Source organism: Lynx canadensis, chromosome D3 (genome assembly GCF_007474595.2).
Source record: "Lynx canadensis isolate LIC74 chromosome D3, mLynCan4.pri.v2, whole genome shotgun sequence".
In the NCBI taxonomy this organism is placed as follows: Eukaryota; Metazoa; Chordata; class Mammalia; order Carnivora; family Felidae; genus Lynx; species Lynx canadensis.
The window spans coordinates 901511-921826 of NC_044314.2; the positions used below are offsets into that span (position 1 = coordinate 901511).

At 47.9% G+C, this 20316-nt stretch overlaps 1 protein-coding gene across 1 annotated transcript in view; it reads right to left on the reverse strand.

Moving 5' to 3' along the window:
- Positions 1–15419, reverse strand: part of ATP9B (ATPase phospholipid transporting 9B (putative)) — a 204428-nt gene extending 189009 nt beyond the window's left edge. Inside the window, exon 1 of the mRNA XM_030336998.1 lies at positions 15290–15419. Coding sequence (XP_030192858.1) covers positions 15290–15405 — 116 coding nt within the window. The 5' untranslated portion in view covers positions 15406–15419. The remainder of the gene's footprint in view (positions 1–15289) is intronic.
- Between the last annotated feature and the right edge of the window lie 4897 nt (positions 15420–20316).

The window sequence follows — 20316 nt, forward strand, 5'->3', positions numbered from 1 at the left end:
ATATCTGTGCACAGAACTCTCTCCCCATTTTTACATGAATTCTTTCAAAGATTCCCTGAACTGTATTAATTGTCCCATAAAGTCACAAGCTCTAGAACACTTGAAATGTAATTGCCAACTGCAATTTAAACTCCTACCACTAGGAGTGCTAGAACAGTACCAAAAACACTGGAAGCAATTTTACCTCAAGCTCATCAGACTGGGGCTGAATACGTGTGACACTTCACTTAAATAAGGGGCAGAAAATGACATCTTGTCCCGGCAGTAATTTGCTTCTGCCATCACACGGGGTCCTACACGACTACTCACAAACGATGGCTAAGGCTGCCCCCCATCAGTGTAGCTGGGCCCATCTTGCGTGTGCCCGCTCTGCAGTGCTCCCCGTGGCCACCGCTCAGCAGCCCTGGTGGCTTGGGCCTCCTCACGTAAGTGCTGGGCTGCAGGTGCACCTCTTCAGTGGCCAGGGACTCACCGTGCCTCTTCAGCCAGTGTCACCAGGACCACGAGTGCGTTCGTTAGTGACAGGGGTCACAAAAAAGGTAGGTTCCTCGTGGTCTGCCTGAACTTATTTGCGCCCGTAAACCCTGCTATTTTCAGAGAGCACTTTGACCACCGTGGGGTTCTGCGGGGCCGTACAGAACACAACCACAGAAATGGCAACATTCGCTACCGAAGGGCCCACCTCCGCACACGGATCTGTAAGACCTTCTCAACATGTGGGGGCAATTTGAAGCAAGAAAACAAGACGTTACCCTCCACCCGCATGGACCGGGCCTCTCCGCAGGGCCTATACGGGGGAGGGAGACAGCCTGCCGACAGCCTGCGGGAGCCCTGGGAGACCAGACGGCCCTGGCCGACCCAAGCGGGAAGGAAGAAATCCGTTGAAAGCCACTATACTGGTGATCGTTTTACCACAGCGACGGGAACGAATGCCACTGCAGAGCAGCCAATGACGGGATTTTGTTCCCTCTGTGCCCTGAGGCTCTCATCCCTCCGGCTCTCCGCACAGCCCCGGGGAGCGCAGGGCGGCAGCCCCCGCTGTGGCTCTCCCAGGCGCACCGGCGCCCAGGGGCACCCAGCACAGAGACGTCAAGTGTCACAGGGAACCCACACTCGGCGCCTGGCACATGTGGAGACCGCTGGCCCTCATACCGTAAAACAGAGAGTAAGACTAAGTAGATGATGAGCGGACCCTCAGCAAACACTAGCCGCCGAGATGTTTCTCCTCCTCCCACGACAATTAAATGTCACAAATAAAAACCATGGGACGTGTGAAAATACTGGAGAACGAAGAGCACATCAGACCGAGTACCCAAGGAAGGTCACCTCCCCGAATCATTACAGGAACACGAACAAACGCTCTGCAAGCCGGCTGGCCACGCTGAGCACCCACACGGGATGGTCCGCGACAGACGCGGCCTCCGACTCAAGGGGCTCACGCGCACCAACCGGTAAATCTACAAGGACAGCAGCGGCAGCTGAGGAGACGGTCACCTGGCACCGGGAGGGTGACTGAGCGGGGGCCGCAGGGGCGTGAGGGATGACCGCGGCACGCCGGAAGGTCGCACGGCCAGCACGGCGCTCGGGAAGGACTGCCGGCCACTCGAGCTGGGCACGACCGTCTGTCACGCGTGTGAACTGGAGTCGGTCAGAGAGAGCAGCGTGCCTCCAGGTAACGACACGACAGCTGTTACTCCCGCCAGAGCTCCGGGCCGTCTGCTGCGCGAGGCAGGCAGAACACCCCAAACACCCGGCTTCCGAAAAGGAAACACAGACGTACGCACGTAGAAGGGTAAAAAGTTTCCTGTAAAGACAGAAGATCAAATACACGGTCTCCTTTCAGCACCTAGGTTTTCAAAGCCTGAGCCTGAATGGAAAACAAGAGGTACCAACAAGGTGCAGGAAGCCAGAAAGCATACTGGTGGGCGGTGAACACGCAGGTCCAAGGAAGCAGGCGTCTACACCCAGCGGCAAGGGAACAGGAGAGCCGAGCTGCTGGAACGAACCTCAGGGTCCCGGCGGGACGGGGCTGACACCGCTGGGGCCTCCAAGGTGGGTCTGAGGAGAGGTAACCGTAGGAAGTGATCCAGGAAGTGATCGGAGAAACATCTGGATCCTCAGATTACCCCCTTCCCCCTACAGATCGAGGGACACCTACCCTCTGGGGAGGGGAGTCAGAAGAGAAAGCAGAGGGGAGGCTGTGCTGAAACTGAAGACTGAGTGAAGGAGAGCAAACGAGCGAGTCCGCCCGCCCGCCCTCCCGGCTGCCCAGGTAGGAAATTCAAGGTTGAGAGGAGGGGAAAGGAAAGGAGGAGAAATCGGCAGCCGGCATTTACGCGATGCTGTCAGGCATCAGTCTAACGCACTTCACCCGTATTCACTTAACTCCTAGTTTTAGACAATTAATACCGGAAATTTTTACTATAAAAAGCAAAGTAACTCAAATGTCCAAGACAAATGTGCTCTATCCACATAATGCGGTATTATTCAGCCTTAAAAAAAGGACATTGCAACGCGTGCTACAACATGAAGCTTCAAAACATTCTGCTCAGTGAAAGGAGCCACACCCAAAAGACCAGCCTCGAAGGACTCCAGAACCACAAGGTGATCAGAGCAGTGGACTTCGCAGACAGAGGCACAGGAGGGTTCCGGGGCTGGGGCGGCGGGGACCGTGTTCAAGGGCTGGAGAGCTTCAGTTTGGTGGGAGGTGGGGGGAGGGCGGTGACTGGCTCCTTTCAAAGGGAGCGGCACTGGAAAACAAAGGAGGTGTGGGGACCGGGAGACACAGCACAGGTCTCCGAAAGACCCAGAAGGGGCTGCAGAGCCCTGAGGGCCCCGGACTGGAGGGGGCAAGGCCAGGGAGGGACACTGCGGGCCAGGCAAGCCAAGGGGAGGGACTTCCACTTTAATTTTCGGAAGAAGATTTTCAACCTAGGAAAAAATTTTTTGTTTTCAAAAAGAACTTTTGAAAAGTGCAAATCAAAACAATTGAAAAAAACTAATTCTTAACACTTAGCATCCCTAACAATCTTGGATAACCAGGCACTCGATGGCTGGTCGGTGTGAACAACTTCTCTGGAGAACTCTTTGTGAAAATGCATCGAGAGCCTTTTTTTGTGTGTGTGATGTGAGTAAACTTTAACCACAGGTCCTAATTAGCCCATGAAAACATAAATATCTGAAAACACGAAAAACGAATACAAGATTTATCTACAAAGATGACCATTACTGTGCTGTGCTGCTTAAAAGTACACCCAAGCAGCACGGGAAAACTTTAATATCGGTGATTAAGCCTGGTTAAACACATCCGGAAGGCCGCCTGCTGAAGGTCAAGGTCGCAGTGGGGAGCGGCAGCAGCACCTGCCGTCCCACCCCCCACCCCCAGCCTCACCAACCAGCAAAGCAGCAAGCACAGAACATCCCCACAACAAGGGACTGGTCACTTGAGATACTCAGGCAAAAGCCCAGGTCATCTGTGAAGCAGCAGGCCTAAAACAGGGCCAGTAGGTTTCCTCTGAAAAATTCCTTGTTTTCTTATTTTCTGCACAAGGTCCCTTCTTTTAAAACAGTCGACTAGAAAATGAATATTTATACATAGTGCAATTAAAATTCAAAACGCCACTTAAATATATTATAATATAGTATACAAAATGAGGTTTTTCGTCTTTTTCGTTAGGTTCTTTCCGCGATTGTGTTGCATTTTAGCAAAAGTCACAATCTTATCAAGTTTAATGCTAGAAAAGTAGTACAATGAGTCTGAAAGATAATGGATATAAGCAACATCATGTTTAGTAACCTCCACTTCAGAAATGGAGCCTTTGAACTGGCAAGCAATTTATTCCATTTCCAAAGCAATTTTCCTATTGTATTGAAAATTTTACCTCAGTATTTAAAAACAATAAGACGATGAATAATGGATTTTTTCAGAGACAGGATAAGCAGAAAATCTTAAGTGTCTTTGTTGCCTGGTGTCATACACACTTAATTGGTTTGTCACTCAAGAAAAATCAACGTTTCCAGCAATTAAGTATAATTCTGGAAACATATTTTTAAAACGAGTAAAAACAAAGTGAACAAAGACGACAGAACAGATGATACCAAACCCACGAGGACTGCCACACTAAGAGGTGGAGACAGCTATCTGAGCTGCTGCCAAAGGTTTACAAAAATTAGGAACTTTCAACAAAACACTCAAGGGCTGGAAGGCACGTAATTTGCATGAATCTAAGGAAAAGGGAAAGTAGGTCAGTACAATAACTAGCTTAAACTCACATTAAGCATCTAACAGCCTTATTGTTTCCGTTTTGATGAGAAACATTTCTGAGAAGCCAACTGCTAGTAAAGGGAGAAACCATTAAAATACGCCTAATGCTGAAACCTTCTGGAAGAAAAATAGACACTGCCCCCTCTGCCTCCATGTTAATAAAGTAGGAAAAACAAAGCAGCAAAGGGCTATAAAGAAACGTCTTTTTCCTTCATCAAATACAACTCCCAAGTTCAAGCGTCACTGATGAGTCATTAATATGCGGCAAAAGTGTATGAAGTACTGAGAAACCGGGACTTTTCCAGGCTTCCCTTCCTACACTAGCGGAAGAGGTAAACGGTGGAATAGTTTAAAAAAAAAAAAAAAGGAAAGGAACAGTGCCCAAGAAGCAAGCCGTGGCCTCGGCAACAGAACAAGCAAGGACAAGGGCCTGCTGGTCCCTCGAGCCAAGAGACGCCCCTCGCGTGAACTACACACACAGTCACCTCGGAGCTACTGATCCCTCTTCCAAGATGCTGTATAAGAGACCGAATACCAACTTCTTGACGTAAGAAATTACACAGATGCTGTACATAAATTCAAACAGACTTCTAAATTAGAGTTAATGCTTCAATACCCAATATTATGCAAATGCCAATCTAGAAATTTAAAGGTAAGTGGGCCAGTTGGCTCAGGACACACACTCAGTCCCCTCAAACTGTGACCTTCACAATCATCAACTCTTACCTTCATGCTAATACTGTCAACTGCAGAAAATTCAACCGAAATATTCTTGTCCTGGCAGATTTAAAGAACTTCATAAACTTGGCGAGCTACAGACCCTTAAGAATATGTATGTGTCTGATCCAAGGAGGCCTGGGCACTTTGACAAACGCTATCTTAAGCGTCATTCTATACTTCAAAAAACTTTTTCAGTTGTAAATTGCCACAGAAAAGGAGACGTTTCATCTTTACAACTCGTAAGATATTTTTTAGATCATCATCACAGTTGTAAAATTTGTAAGATTCAGAGAAAACTGTGTATAGACACTCAGAATGGGAAAACCAGCATTAAAAAAATCTGTGTTGCCTCTATCAAGAAACATGCTAATATTTTAGAGATAATCAGACAATAGCCATCTGTTCTCAGCATGAATCTCTTTTCAAACACTAAAGTTTAACTATTATAATACTGCAAATGGCTCTAGGCAGGGCCAAAAGCCACACTGCAAAGAGAAGCAAGGAAAAGGTACTAACAGACATGGATAAACAAAATAATGTCCAGTGTTATTCATTCCTCATTCGACTGTAAAGATAAGGTGAATAACACAGGTACCGTTTAAGAGACAGAAATACAAATATCAAACTAACAAATTTAAAAGTTACCTTACTTTTACCCAACTACACATAATACAAGAAGGAATACATGCTTCACATTAGTTTACCAAAAAAAAGATCTTAACAAGTGATTGCATTCCTAGTGAACTGTTGAATACCACATGTGGGAGACAGCATTTCATTCACCTACTAACATACTGAAAAAACAAAACAAAACAAAACAACCAGGAACATCCTCACACGTGTTAAACCACACTCAAATCACATCTAATTTGTCCCCTTGAAATTTTCATAAAATATAAACCTCAGGATGAAAAATTCTATACAAGTTTTAACGATTTGCCATCACTATATTTTAAGTATATTGTGTCCTAAACTGGTCTGATTATAATGAAATAAAAGTTATCTCACTCCAAAGAAAACCTGAGAACTTTTAAAATACTTTAGTACAATTCCTTATACATTGTGAGCACAAAATTATATTTTTATATGGTCAAAGAGGCTTTTAAAGCTCACAAAGCAAGCAAAGCCTGTATCAAAGCTGTTTTTCTTTTTAATTGTTTTTATTAGTTTTATTTTTGAGAGGCAGAGAGAGACAGAGCGCGAGTCGGGGAGGGGCAGAGAGAGAAGGAGACACAGAATCCCAACCAGGCTCCAGGCTCTGAGCTGTCAGCACAGAGCCAGATGCAGGGCCCAAACCCACGAACCGTGAGATCATGACCTGAGCTGAAGTCTAATGCTCAACCGACCGAGCCACCCGGGCGCCCCCCAAAGCTGTTTTTCTAACAACTAATTAGCTTTCTATTGCCTACGTGGAGGAAAAAAAACCTCATAATATTAACTTTTGTTCTTGGAAATGTAAGACTGCATTTACACTTTTCATTTTTTTTTTTTTTTAATTTTTTTTTTCAACGTTTATTTATTTTGGGGACAGAGAGAGACAGAGCATGAACGGGGGAGGGGCAGAGAGAGAGGGAGACACAGAATCGGAAACAGGCTCCAGGCTCCGAGCCATCAGCCCAGAGCCCGACGCGGGGCTCGAACTCGCGGACCGCGAGATCGTGACCTGGCCGAAGTCGGACGCTTAACCGACTGCGCCACCCAGGCGCCCCAACACTTTTCATTTTTAAACTGTTTTTTAGATTTTATTATTTAATCTAAAATTTATATCATTTTTAGATTGTACTATTTAATCTAAAATTTATATTATAGATCATATAATTTTTTAGCTGCGTTCTAATACACAGCACACATATTTCCCAAAACAGAAATACTAGACAAACCTTAAACTATCTACCAATTCTGAAGTATGAAATTAGTGACTTGTTATATATTAGGTCAAAAGTACACTTAAAAACGGTTAGTTTTGTTAAACATAGTTTGCTGCAATAACAAAATCTATAGCAGGGTGCCTGGCTAGCTCAGTAGGAGTGTGGGACTCTTGATCTCAGGATCGTTGAGTTTGAGCCCCAAATGAAATGTAGAGATTACTTAAATAAAACTTACCAAAAAAAGAAGAGAGAAGAAAGAAAATCTAGAGATGAAGTGGGATGGCAGCTACAGCGTGCCAGGTTTCTTTCCGAGGTGACAAAAATGCTCAACACTGACTGTAGTGATGGCTGACTTATCTGTGAATACACTAAAACACAGAATTTTACCCTTTTTTAAGTTTATTTTGAGAGAGACAGAGCACACACACCCTCCGGGGAGGGGCAAAGAGAGAGAGGAGAGAGTCCCAAGCAGGCTCCGCAATGTCCGCAGAGCCCAACATGGGGCTCAATCCCACGAACCGTGAGATCACGACCTGAGCCAAAACCAAGAGTTGGACGCTTAACCGACTGAGCTACCCAGGCGCCCCTGAATTTTACACTTGAAGTGGGAGACCTGTATGGTATGTGAACTGTATCTGAAAAGCTATTAATGAATGAAAAATAAGTAAGAATGACTTTAAAATACAAGGAGGAAAGACAAAAACAAAAACAAAAAACAAAGGAAAATTACTCCTTCCTTTCAGTTCCAGAGCAAGACTGAGCAGAGCCCTTCCCGACTCCCCAACAGACACAGCTACAAGCTGGAGATGACACACACAGACAGGTGAGGGGGAGGAGGAGGCAGACCAGGAGGGACCTCACACCCCAGGAGCAACACAGCGGGAGCTCCCAATGCTGTGTACAAGAGAGTCAGCAGCCAGAAAACAATCTCGGGCACAGACCTAAGACAGCCCCAAGAAAAGCCTGGTCCCTCCTGCCCATCTCTCCCACTGTCACAGCACATGACAGGGACAAGCTGGAACCCAGAGGTAAAGGACCCTCAGGAGACACTGGAGGAGGCCACAAGGTGTAATAAACAGGCACTCCTCCCCTCCCCAGACAAGGGGACATCAGCAGAGCCCAGTGGGACGCCTCAGACCCCATCTCTGCCCAGCGGTAAAGGGACACCCGGTTTTCACCCCATGAGGCAGTTATAAGGCAACATGGCCTCATCCCACCTCCCCGCCCCTCAGTCCTGGGGTCAGAGGAGGCCTAATAGAACAGAAGATCCAGAGCCTCATAGCCTAATACCCAAAATGTCTCGGATACAATCAAAAAACACTCATACTGGGGGGTCTGGGGGGCTCAATTGGTTAGGCGTCTAACTTTGGCTCAGCTCACGATCCCACAGTTCGTGGGTTCAATCCCCGCGTCAGGGTCTGTGCTGACAACTCAGAGCTTGGAGCCTGCTTCCGATTCTGTGCCTCCCTCTCTCTCTGCCCCTCCCCGACTCTTGCTCTGTCTCCCTCTCAAAAATAAATAAATTAAAAAAACAAAAAAAAAAAAAACATACTTGATGCAAATGAAAACCAACAGCTATTTCAGCAAAGGATACCAACATGAAGAAGAATAAAATGGAAATTCTAAAACTACACATACAGTAACAGAGATCTAAAACCCTAACGGATAGGGTTCAGGAGCAGAATGGAAGAGACAAAGGAAAAACCAAGGAACTTTCTTTAAGTGAACAACAAAATCCACCCAATGTAAGCAGAAAATGGACTTAAAACAAAAGAGCAGAAAACTCAGGACCATATGAGACAAGAAAAGATCTCCAAAGTTGTCTCCAGAGAGAGTATCAGAAGAAGACACGAAAGAGGGTGGGGCTCAAAAGTACACAAAAAAATGGCTGAAAACTTCTAACTTGACCAAAGATATAAACACGCAGATTCAATACGCTATGTGAACTCCAAACGATATAAACCCGAAGAAATCTATGCAAAGACCCATAATGGTGAAACTACTGAAAAATCAAGACAAGAAAAAAGCTTGACAGCAGTAAGAAGTAACGTATTACCCACGGGAAAAGAAACATCCAAATGACATCGGATTTCTCATCAGAAATCATGGAGGCTGAAAAGAAGCAACATAACATTTTTCAAGTGCTAAAAAAAGAATACAAAAAACCTGTCAACCCCAAACTGTATATCTGGTAAAATTACCCTTCATGAATGAAGGAGAAAGACCTCCTAAGATGAAAGAAAATTAAGAGAATTTGTTTCAAGCACACCTACATTAAAGAATAGCAAGGAATTCTTAAAACAGAAATAATAAAATAAATTCAGGAATTTCAGAAAATAAGAGAATAACAGAAATAGCAAAAACATGGGTCAATACGACAGGCATTCCTTCTTTTGATTCTTCTAAATTATGCTCGAGCAATAAAGCAAAAGTTAGAACACTGATGTGTGATTCTAGTTACACGAAAGGGAAATATTTACATACTTCTACATATATAAAATTTATACGTCATTTTACAAAATAATAGCTTTACCACAGAGACGAGTAAAGGGATGTTGTGAGGTAAGGATTCTACACTTCACTAACACAGATAAAATATCAACCCCAGAACACTGTGATGAGTCACATATGGATAATGAAACACCTAGAACTACCACCAAATAGTTATCTATACAAAGAGATACAGTGAAAACCACCACAGGTAAATCTAAATGGAATTCTAAAAAATGTTCAAGTAACCCACAGGAAAACAGGAAAAAGAAAACAAGGAAACAAAAACACAGAAAACAAAAAGGAAAATGGCAGATATCAGCCCTAACTTATCAATCGTGACAGTGAACATAAATGTTCTAAATACATCAAGCGTAAGACAGACATGGGCAGCGTGGATAAGAAGTAGAATCCCACCATAAGCTGACTACAAGAAACTCACCTCAAACGTAAGTAGGCTGGAAGTAAAATAATGGAAAATTATATGCCAAGCAAACATTAATCAAAAAAAAGCCTGGGGCATCTAGGTGGCTCAGTCAGTTATGCATCCAACTTGGCTTCGGCTCAGGTCACGATCTCAAGGTCTGTGGGTTTAAGCCCCACATCGGGATCTGTGCGGACAGCTCAGAGCTTGCTTGGGATTCTCTGTCGTCTTCTCTCTCTGCCCCTCCCCTGCTCTCCCTCTCTCTCAAAATAAATACATAAACTTAAAAAAAATTGTTTTTCAAAGGAGGAAAAGTCTCCAATCAATAATCGAAACTCCCACCCTAAAAAACCAGAATGAGATAAGAAAAATAAACCTAAAGCAATCAAAAGGAAGGAAAAAATAAGACAAAGATTAATGAAATAGAAAACTACAAAAAAATAAGTAAAATAAAAGATGGCTCTTGGAAAAGATCACATCTCTAGCAAGACTAACCCACAAAAAGGAGTGAAGCACAAACCACCAACATCTGAATGAAACCACCTCAAAGCCACCAAGAGAACATGACCAACAACTCTGTACACACAAACATGGCGACTTTTCTGAAAGGGACCAATTCCTCAAAGGGCACAATCACAACTCACCCAACGTGACACGGCTCACGTGAACAGCCTAGAAACTGCGTCTGTAAATTGAAACACCCAGGAAAGCAATTTGCAGGCCCAGATGGTTTCACTGGGAAATCCTAGCAAACGTTTAAAGAAGTCAACACCAAGTCTATACAATGTCTTCCAGAAAGTAGAAGAGAAGGGAACATTTCCCAACTCATAAGGCCAGGCGTCAGGGGGAAAATCTGACAGCCGCTGCACCAACATTTACCGTCAAGTCCAATCTGTGCCGTGAGGGGAGCAGGGGACCACAGGAGCCAGCGGGGCGTTTAATTCTATCGCGGCTGGGGTGGAGATTCGCAAGGTTTCACAAGAAAGTAACTGCAGGTGCTGACAAAGTCAGGAACACAGGCACCGAAATTTGGAGATTTTCAACGCCAGCAGAAACAGCCGCAAGAGTCCCAAATAACTGCCTCGGGGGTGAGGGGTGAGGGAAGGAGAAGGGAGTGAGCAGAGCACAGAGCCACAGCACCTTCTTCTGGGCGTTCTGCCACTTAGCTTTCCAACTGCACACACATTCCCGTGACAAAACGCAACCAAATTTCACAAAATAATGTAAAAGCACAACTTCCGCTTAAGACCCACCTCTCCCTGCTCCCCAAGTCCACACATAAACCTTGGAAATAAAGCAAGAGCCAACCAAAGGAGTGCTCTGGAAGATGATAAAAAGGCAGCGGTAAAGAGGAAGCGAGCTGGGCTGCTCTGGAACAGAGGACCAGATTAACAGCACAGGGGAGGACGTCTTACACACGCCCACCGACAGAAGGAAGGACCTAGGCCTGGTATTCCCTAACTCCCAACCAAGCAACAAAAGGCAGCCCAGGAGGGTCATTCCTCCCCTGGAGAGAGTCCACCACCAGCAGCAAGAGATCACCAAGTGCCTGTGGGAAATGGCCCTAAGACTCCCCTGTCCTATCAGGGGACACTGGTGCCTCTGGGCAGCACCAGTTAGAGGAACCCTAGAGGCCTCAAAAGCCCCTCTGTCCCGACGGGCCTCAGGTTCCCCTCTCTCACTAGGACAACCAGGCAGCACCAACTGCAATCTCAATCTCACTTCAGAAGCAGCCAGTCCAGGAAGCCTGAATCTCCCCCCCCCCCACCCGTGCCACCAGAGACCAGAGCGGCGGGGGGGGGGCACCAGCACCAGCGGGAAGGATGTGGCCTCAGGGGTGCTCAGACTCTTCCAACCAGAGGCACCAGAACCGCCAGCAGGCACACACAGAACAGGTACAACCACAACCACCGCCCAGCCAACAAAGCCTCCTTGTCACAAGGCCTGACGCTTCTTCCTTCTCTTACAAACAGACGCTGGGTCTGGGGAAATCCCTTCTTCCTCTCAGCAGCATAAGCAGAGAGGATAAGAGTCCCAGTAGGACCACATAAAGCAAGGACACCAAAAATCACAGCACAAAATTAAACTGTCATTGGAATCACAGCCCATAAATGTAGGCCGGGACCTATAGGCTAAATCTAAACAGGCTGATCACCTGCTAAAGTAAAAGATACAACAGGACCCACGTATAACCAAACATTAACAGCCAGAATGTCCGGGATAAAATCAAAACCCATCAGTCACACGAGAACCAAAACACTCACAGTGGGACTTACAAAAGGCAACACACACCTAAGCCGAGGCTAGCTCAGATACTGGAACTAGGTGACCACCATTTTAAGCAGCATACAGAAAAACACTTCAACAATCAATTACGAACTCTCTTGAAACAAATAGAAACTATAAAACTGAACAATAACAACAGCGAAAATACAACACTGCTGGATGGGATCAATAGAAGAGTGAAGACTACAGAGGACAGAATTGGGGAATTTGAGAACAAATCAATAGAATGCACACAATCTGAACACAGAAAAAAGAAACTGGGGGGAAAACAGCCCAGGGAATTACATAACACTAACAAATGTCCAACATTTGTATCATCTGAGTACCAGCAGGAGAGAGAGGAGATGGGGGAACCAAAGAGAGAGTACACGAGAAACTAATGGCTAGAAACTCCCTAACTTTGGTGAAACAAACCCCAACAGATTAAGAATGCTTAACTAAGTACCAACCAAGATAAACTCAAAGTCCACAAGATACATCACAGTTAAACTTGTGAAAATGAGAAACAAAAACTTGAATGCAGTCAGGCACAAATAACACACTGGCTGTAGGGATCCCAATTCGAGTGGCAGTGAACTTCTGCAGAAGTCATGAAGGGTAGCCAGACATGTAACAAGAGTTTTCAAGTGGTGAGAAAAAACCGTCAACCAGGAATTCTATATCCAATAAATCTACCCCTCAGGAATGAAGGGTTAGTGAAAACATTCTAAGATGAAAGACGTTTCAAGATTGGCTATACTAAGTTTCTCAAATAGAATGGATTGGGGGAAAAAAGAGAATCCTGGAACACCAGGAAGGAAATGAGCAAAACAGCATGAATAATAACAGAATGACCAAAAACATGGGTACGTACAATGAACTATCCTTATAATCCTGAGTTTTATAAATTGTATTTGATGATTTAAACAAAAAGCGTAGGGGCGCCCGGGTGGCTCCGTCGGTTAAGCATCCGACTTCGGCTCAGGTCACGATCTCACGGTCCGTGGGTTCGAGCCCCGCGTCAGGCTCTGTGCTGACAGGTCGGAGCCTGGAGCCTGTTTCAGATTCTGTGTCTCCCTCTCTCTCTGACCCTCCCCCGTTCATGCTGTCTCTCCCTGTCTCAAAAATAAATAAATGTTAAAAAAATATGTAAAAAAAAATAAACAAAAAGTGTAACACCTTCTGATATGAGTTAAAGTGGGGGGGGGGGAGGGTGGAAATGGGTAAAGGGACCAAAATGTAAGCAAGGTTTACACACTTCACTCCATGGAGTAAAATCCTAATACCAACATACCATGGTGGTAAGTCCCTGTGTATGTATACTGCAATACCCAACAGAGCGAACACAATAACATACAAGGACCTACGCTCAAAAACACTAGGGGCGCCTGGGTGGCGCAGTCGGTTAAGCGTCCGACTTCAGCCAGGTCACGATCTCGCGGTCCGTGAGTTCGAGCCCCGCGTCAGGCTCTGGGCTGATGGCTCAGAGCCTGGAGCCTGTTTCCGATTCTGTGTCTCCCTCTCTCTCTGCCCCTCCCCCGTTCATGCTCTGTCTCTCTCTGTCCCAAAAATAAAGAAACGTTGAAAAAAAAAATTTAAAAAAAAAAAACAAAAAAACACTGGGGAGATATCCAAGAAAACCTCAAGTAACCTAAAGGAGGGCAAGAAGAGAAACAGAAGGGGAATGAGAATCAGGAGAAACAGAAAACAGACAATAAAATAGCACCTGAGCTCTAAGGTAGCAATTAACTGAAAGGTAAAGGGTTTAAATACAACAATCCAAAGACAGAGACTGAGAGTGCTTAGTGGCAGACCACGATCCAACAAAGAATTTGAAACTCACTTCAAATTCAACTTAGGTTGAAAGCGAACACGATGCAAACATTAAGCCACAATATGGCAGAAGTAAATTTCAGAGCAAAGAAAATTACCAGAGACAAAGAATATGTTGTAATAAAAGAAACAATCCACCAGAAGACGAAGGGATGCTAAATATCTACGTACCAAAAACAGAGATGCAAACCACGATGGAAATCGATTGTGAAATAAGCAGGATAGTTCCAAATAATGATCTTCTAAAACCGACCACTTGGAGAATTATTAACGCGATTACTCTCATAGGTAATACGAGGGAGGAAAAGAGAAATGATACAAACACCAGACACAGGCACCTTGCAACCCTGTAACTCTCGGCAGTCCTGTAAGAAGAGCCAGTGTCCCTGCTTTTACATCCCAGGAAACGGGGTTCCGTTTAAGTAAGATCAAACAGCAAGTAAGTCAATGAACCAAGATTCAATTCAGCTCTGTAACATTATAATACACGTTCTTCGACTGTATGTCATAGCCTTTCAAACAGCCTGCAACAAAAACTACCTTAAAACTAGAATCCTGAAGCAACTGGATATTGAAATATGCAGTTTTCTTCCTCTTATGTATTAAAAGTTAATTGCTTCTAAAATTCCTCAGGAATAAAATTTCCATTTACTGTAGAGAACAGTATTTCTTCTTTCCACTTCTTTTTCTAATAACTCTACCATTTATTAAATGCAGTGTTCTTCTCTTTAGGTAAGAAATAAATATGAGCTAAAACCAACTAGGGTATGAGACCTCCACTGTAAAATGAAAGGTGGGTAGGTTTTCAGTCTACCCCTAAACTGTGGTCCCCATTAACCAACTTAGCCTTCCGAACTTCCGTTTCCCATTGCTACAAGCAAAAATTCTTGTCAACAAAAAATACTTTGTAAACCCATGATTAAGTAAAAAGTGTAGTCTGCAAATAAAACGAAACGTCCCACATTTGTGAGAACAGTGCTTGCCCATGAAGGTACATATTTGTGACGCTAAGTACAAGTTACAGGGGTCACGTCCACAATCTCTCCAGTAACGCCCGGAGGTTCGAACACCGGAGCGTCCGCGTGACTTCCCGCCGGCGCAGCTGAGAGCGCAGCAACGGCACGGGGGGGGGGACTCGTCTCCGTCTGCGATGGGCGCCAGGGCGCCAGGGCACCCGGGGTCGGGACAGAGGGCCTGACAGCGCATCCCGGAGCCCCCCCCCCCGCCCCGCACCGGGTGGCCGCCCTCCCAGAGTCCCGGCGTGCCGGAGTCGGAAGCACTGTGCGCGGCCTGCGGGTGCGCGGACAGACCGGCTGGGGAGTCGGGGACCGGCCGCACCTGCAGGGGGACCCCACCCGGGCAGGGAGCGGGAGGGGGGAGGGCGGGGGAGCGCCACGGAGAGCGGGAGGTCCGCCCCGTCGTTACCTGCTGGGCCACTCGGCCCCCGACCCGGGCCCCGCCGCGCTGTAGTAGGCCGCGCGTTTGCGGTGGGCCGCGGCCGCCGCGCTGCGCACCGGGTACAGAGGGATCTGGTCCGCCATGCTCCGGCCGCCACCTCCCCGCCCCTCCCCGGCCCCACCTCAACTCGCTGCCTCTCCCCGCCCTCTGCGCTCAGCTCCAACCCGGCCGAGGCACCGCCCGCTCGTCTCTCCCCGCCCCCCGCGCGTCGGGGCCCGATAGCGTCACCGCGCGTCGGGGCCGGATGACGACGGCGTGCGGCGAAGGCAGGAGGCGGCGGCGCCCGGAGGTCCGGCCGCGCGTCCCGGCCTGATGACGTCACCGCGCGGCGCGGGAGCGAGCGGAGGCGGTGGCGCCCCGAGACTCCGCCCCCCCCGCGCGCCGTGTCCGTTGGCGTCACCGCGCGACCGGCGCGCCGGCGGAGGCAGCGTGGCCCCCGCGGCCCCGCCCCGAGGCTGGGCGCGTGCGCACACGCCGTGGGGCGGGGGCTGGGCTCCCGGCCCGGGGCCGCGGCGCCGCGCTGTCCCATCCCGCCGCCTCGCTCGGGTTTGACCCGCGCCTCTGGACAGGGACTTCCCGGGATCCGTTGTTCCCGGGGATTTCGTTGTTCCCTCACATCGCCTCCAAGCAGCAGTCTTGACAGCTAGGTCCGGAGAGAGACGTCTACTTCGCTACCTTGCTCTTGAAGGTTGTCAGTCTTGAGAGCTTGGAAATTTGCTCCGAACTCTTTCCATGCTTTACAGTCGAGTTTTCTTCTGGCCACATACATGGCCCCATTTCTAAAGTAGAGTTGACCCTGGGGTAACACGGGTTACGTGTGCTTCCTCCCCGCCCTCGTAAGTTTTGACCCAAGAACTTGACCGCCGGGAGCCTGCTGTTGACCAACAATATTAACACGTATTTTGTATGTTGTATGTATAACATACTGTGTCCGTACAATAAAAATCTAGCGAAAAGAAGATGTTATGCAGGAAATCATAACAGAAAATACATTTACAACAATGTGCGTGTATTGGGAAAATCCCCGTACAAACCCATGTTACTCAAGGAGCAACCGTATGTTGGCGAGTAGATCTTACATTCCAAGACCAAGATGCTAAAGGCCCGGTAGTGACGAAGTCCTCACCCGGCCACCACTGGGGGCCGGTCCCTTCATGCGCCGCCGGGAGAGTCTGTGTGGAGAGCTCCTCCCGGGGTGCCCTCTGCAGGGGATGCCGCCTCGTTAGAGTCACGGTGGCCCCGCTCCTTACAGGGGCGCAGCCCCCTGCGGGACAACAGCCTCTCCCAGCGCCCCACAGCCCAGCCAGTCTTCTGGGAAGTTCCCGCAGCTGCTTGCTGGCCCCCTTCAGCCCACCGAGGCCTGTGAAATGCACCTGCCAGCACCCGCCGACCAGCCGGAAAGGCTCCTCCCGCTCCAGAGTCCCACCTTCTTAGGATGCTGGCCAGTCAGCGTTTCCTCTCTTTACCTGACAAAACTTCATCTCCTTTCTAACACCCTGAACTCCTGGTAAAATAAGAGTGACACCAGAAGGGCTACCTTGCCGCAGGTTTGTGACTCAGCAGCCTTTATTAATTTTGTCTTGGAGCTGGTTTTGTCTTTAACATTTGAGGCATTTATTTCAATGACTTTTTTATTGTGAAGATTTCTCATCGGTCCTTTGTCCTATCCATCTATGCTTTCATTTGTGCCTGTTTTGTTTCTTACTTTAAATTATCTGAGGAGGGGCGCCTGGGTGGCCCAGTCGGTTGAGTGTCCAACATCAGCTCAGGTCATGATCTCGAGGTTCGTGGGTTCGAGCCCCGTGTCGGGCTCTGTGCGGATAGCTCAGAGCCTGGAGCCTGCTTCAGATTCTGTGTCTCCCTCTCTTTCTGCCCCTCCCCCCCCCACAAAAATAAACATTTTTTTTTAATGTTTAATTCTAAGGAGAAAAAATGTTTTGATTGTTGATTTATTAACTGTCTTTTTTACACTGGATTTCTTCACACGTCTTGGAATTTAGGTTTGCAGGCACAGTGTAAGTGGGCCGGGGACACTGGCTCTTCCCCCCTGCCCTCCACCTCCTCACTCCTCCCTGGTTAGCAGCCTTCCTGCTGCTTCCACTGTCGGCCCAGAACTGGGGCCCACGTGGCATGTGAAGGTTCTCGGCAACTGGGACAACATCAGATCTAGGGTCTGCAGGCAGTGGGATTCCTTCTGGGTCTTCCCGTCTTCATGCTCCTAAGCCCCCACCCTGTTCAGAAGCCCTGGGCAGCTGTGGGCATCAGCCGTTCGTTGCTTGTTGTTTGTTGCTTGTTCAGCTTCGTACTCCTTTGTTAGGAGGCCTGGCCGGCTCCCGGGGCGAGCCCATCCCCCACTCCGTGGCCACCTTCCAGGCCCAGAAGCCGGCCCGCTGGGCCCACTTTGACCTGGTGCTGGTCCGGTAACATTGGTGTCTTCAGGCCCTGCTGTGTCTTCTTGTTTTCTAATTCCATGATTTATAAATCTGTTACGACTGTGTATAGGAAGCACTGTGTTCCATATAAACTTCTAGATTCTAGGCTCATCTTGACTCAGTATTTTCATGTATTACTTTCTCAACTTAAAAACCTATGTGTTAAAAAGTCACTATTCTAAGTAGGTGCTCCAACTTTCTGGTTCCAGTTTGCTACTCAGCAGCTTTTTCTGAAGCTTGAATACAGGCCACTCTGTGGACACCACTGTCAAAGGATGCGGTGACCTAATTGCAAAATGAACTGTACTCATTCTTTCCCTTCCTCAGACTCACTGTCAGCAGCAGCTGACCGTGCTACACCAGGTGCTCAGACACCCTGCACGGCTGACAGGGTCACACCAGCCGGACACCCACACTTGAGTTCACATATTCACACCAGGTCCTGGAATTTTTCCTTCTGTGGTAACTTTGAGACAGATCCCCTGGCTCTCCTCCTTCGTGAACTCCACCTCTCCCGGATATGTCTCTTGTCACAGCCTGCCCACTTTAAAATAAAACCCCTCGAGTCTTTTTTCCAAACCCTCACCTCCCCTGCCTCCCTTTCTGCAGTACTCGTTTAGTTTAGTTTAGCCAAGATTGTTCATTCCCATTTTGTGGAGTGAGGGTTAGGTACGTGGGGATACAGATATAACTAAGGCAGCGTCTGCCCTGCAGGAGGCTCCTCCTGGGCAGGAGACACACGTGCAAACTGCCGGTTGTCGTTGGGGACGCGGTGGAATCTTCGCGTGACGCAAGCCTACAGGTCTGTTAGGGTCTCAGCAGGAGCCGGGTGGCCGCTGCAGCATTCGGCGAGAGAGTTTGGTTGAGGGACTGTACGGTGTGGATGGGAATACAGCACCAACGTGGTTGGCCGGACTCCCTGTGACAGGTCGAGCGGAAGCCTTCATCGCCCCCAGGCTCTGAGAGACGGAAGAGATAGAACGTTCCTGGAGCCCGACCCCCCAGAGGGGCTGAGGCTGGACGGCGGGGGTCAGCGCGCTGCTCACAGGCAAAATCTACCTGTCGCCTGTTTAGTAAAGAAAGCTTGTTCGGACACAACCGCACTGCTTTGTCGACATAGTATCTATATGTGGATTCTTTCAAGCCACACAGCAGAGTTGAGGAGGCCCTACAAAGGTCATATGACCACAAAGCCTATTTCCTATGTGGCGCTTTGCAGGGAAGTTTGCCAACCCCCGTGACGGAGGCCCGTGGCCTTGCCAATACCTGGGGGCGGGGTGGGGGGCGAGCACTGATGCTGTAGGCCGCAGGTGCTTCCACGGGCGGGACTTCCCTGCAGTGATCGCTGAAGTCTAAGGAAAGAAGGTGCAGGAGCAAGTTAATGGGGGGAGGGGAGGGCAGAGAGTATCTCATTAATCTCAGGATTACAGGAAGGCACAGATGGGGGCACCCGGCTGACACAGTCAGTGGAACTCGCGACTCTTGATGTCAGCGTCGTGAGTTGGAGCCCCACGTTGAATGTAGAGATTACTTACATAAATCAGATTTTTTTTTAAGTTTAAAAAAAAGGACAGGTGGAAGAAAAAGCCAACGGATAAGAAGGTAGAGTCACACCCGAATGTCAGTTTAGGTGCATCAAATGTAAGCAGACTCGACACCCCAATAAAAACTCAAATTGCCAGACTGGGCTGAAACCCAATCCAGCCGCATGCCTGAGGTCTAAGAGGCCTCACACCAAATGTAAAGTCACAGACAAGTTGAAAATAAAAGGATAGAAGATACAGACCATGCCAGTGATCACAGGCCACAATCACTCCCCCGAAAGGAGAGCTCCGTTAATGTCCCCCCGCTGCCGCAGACCAGGACCCCGAGGCACAGGACGGTTAAGGGCCTGCCCCGGGTCACAGGGCACTGCTAGCGCAGCCAGAACTCGAACCCAGGCTCCGAAGACCATGTCGTTAGCATCTGAACCAAAGTTGCCAGCTGAGCTTTAGAAAGAGAATGTCACAGGGGCGCCTGGGGGGGGCTCAGTCAGTTAAGGGTCCGACTTCACGGTTCGTGGGTTCGAGCCCCGCATCAGGCTCTGTGCTGACAGATCGGAGCCTGGAGCCGGCTTTGGATTCTGTCTCCCTCTCTCTCTGCCCCTCCCCCGCTCACGCTGTCTCTCTTTCTCAAAAATAAATAAGAAAGTAAACAGAGAAAAGAAAGAAAGAAAGAAAGAAAGAAAGAAAGAAAGAAAGAAAGAAAGAGAAAGAGACAGCCTGTACCCGGAAATAAGGAGACAAGAAAGAAAGAAAGAAAGAAAGAAAGAAAGAAAGAAAGAAAGAAAGAAAGAAAAAGAAAGAGACAGCCTGTACCCGGAAATAAGGAGACAGGAGGCTGGCCCGTCATTTCCAGTCATATGGGGGCACAGGGAGCCCGAACTCTAGGAGAGTGCACTTTGTTCAACTCACTGCTCACTGGTGTTCAAAGTCCTCAGCTGAGGCGATGACATGTTAACCTGAAGATTTTGCCAGCAGAGAAGCAAATCGTTTCTGTCAGGGAAGAAAAGATAACCCCAAA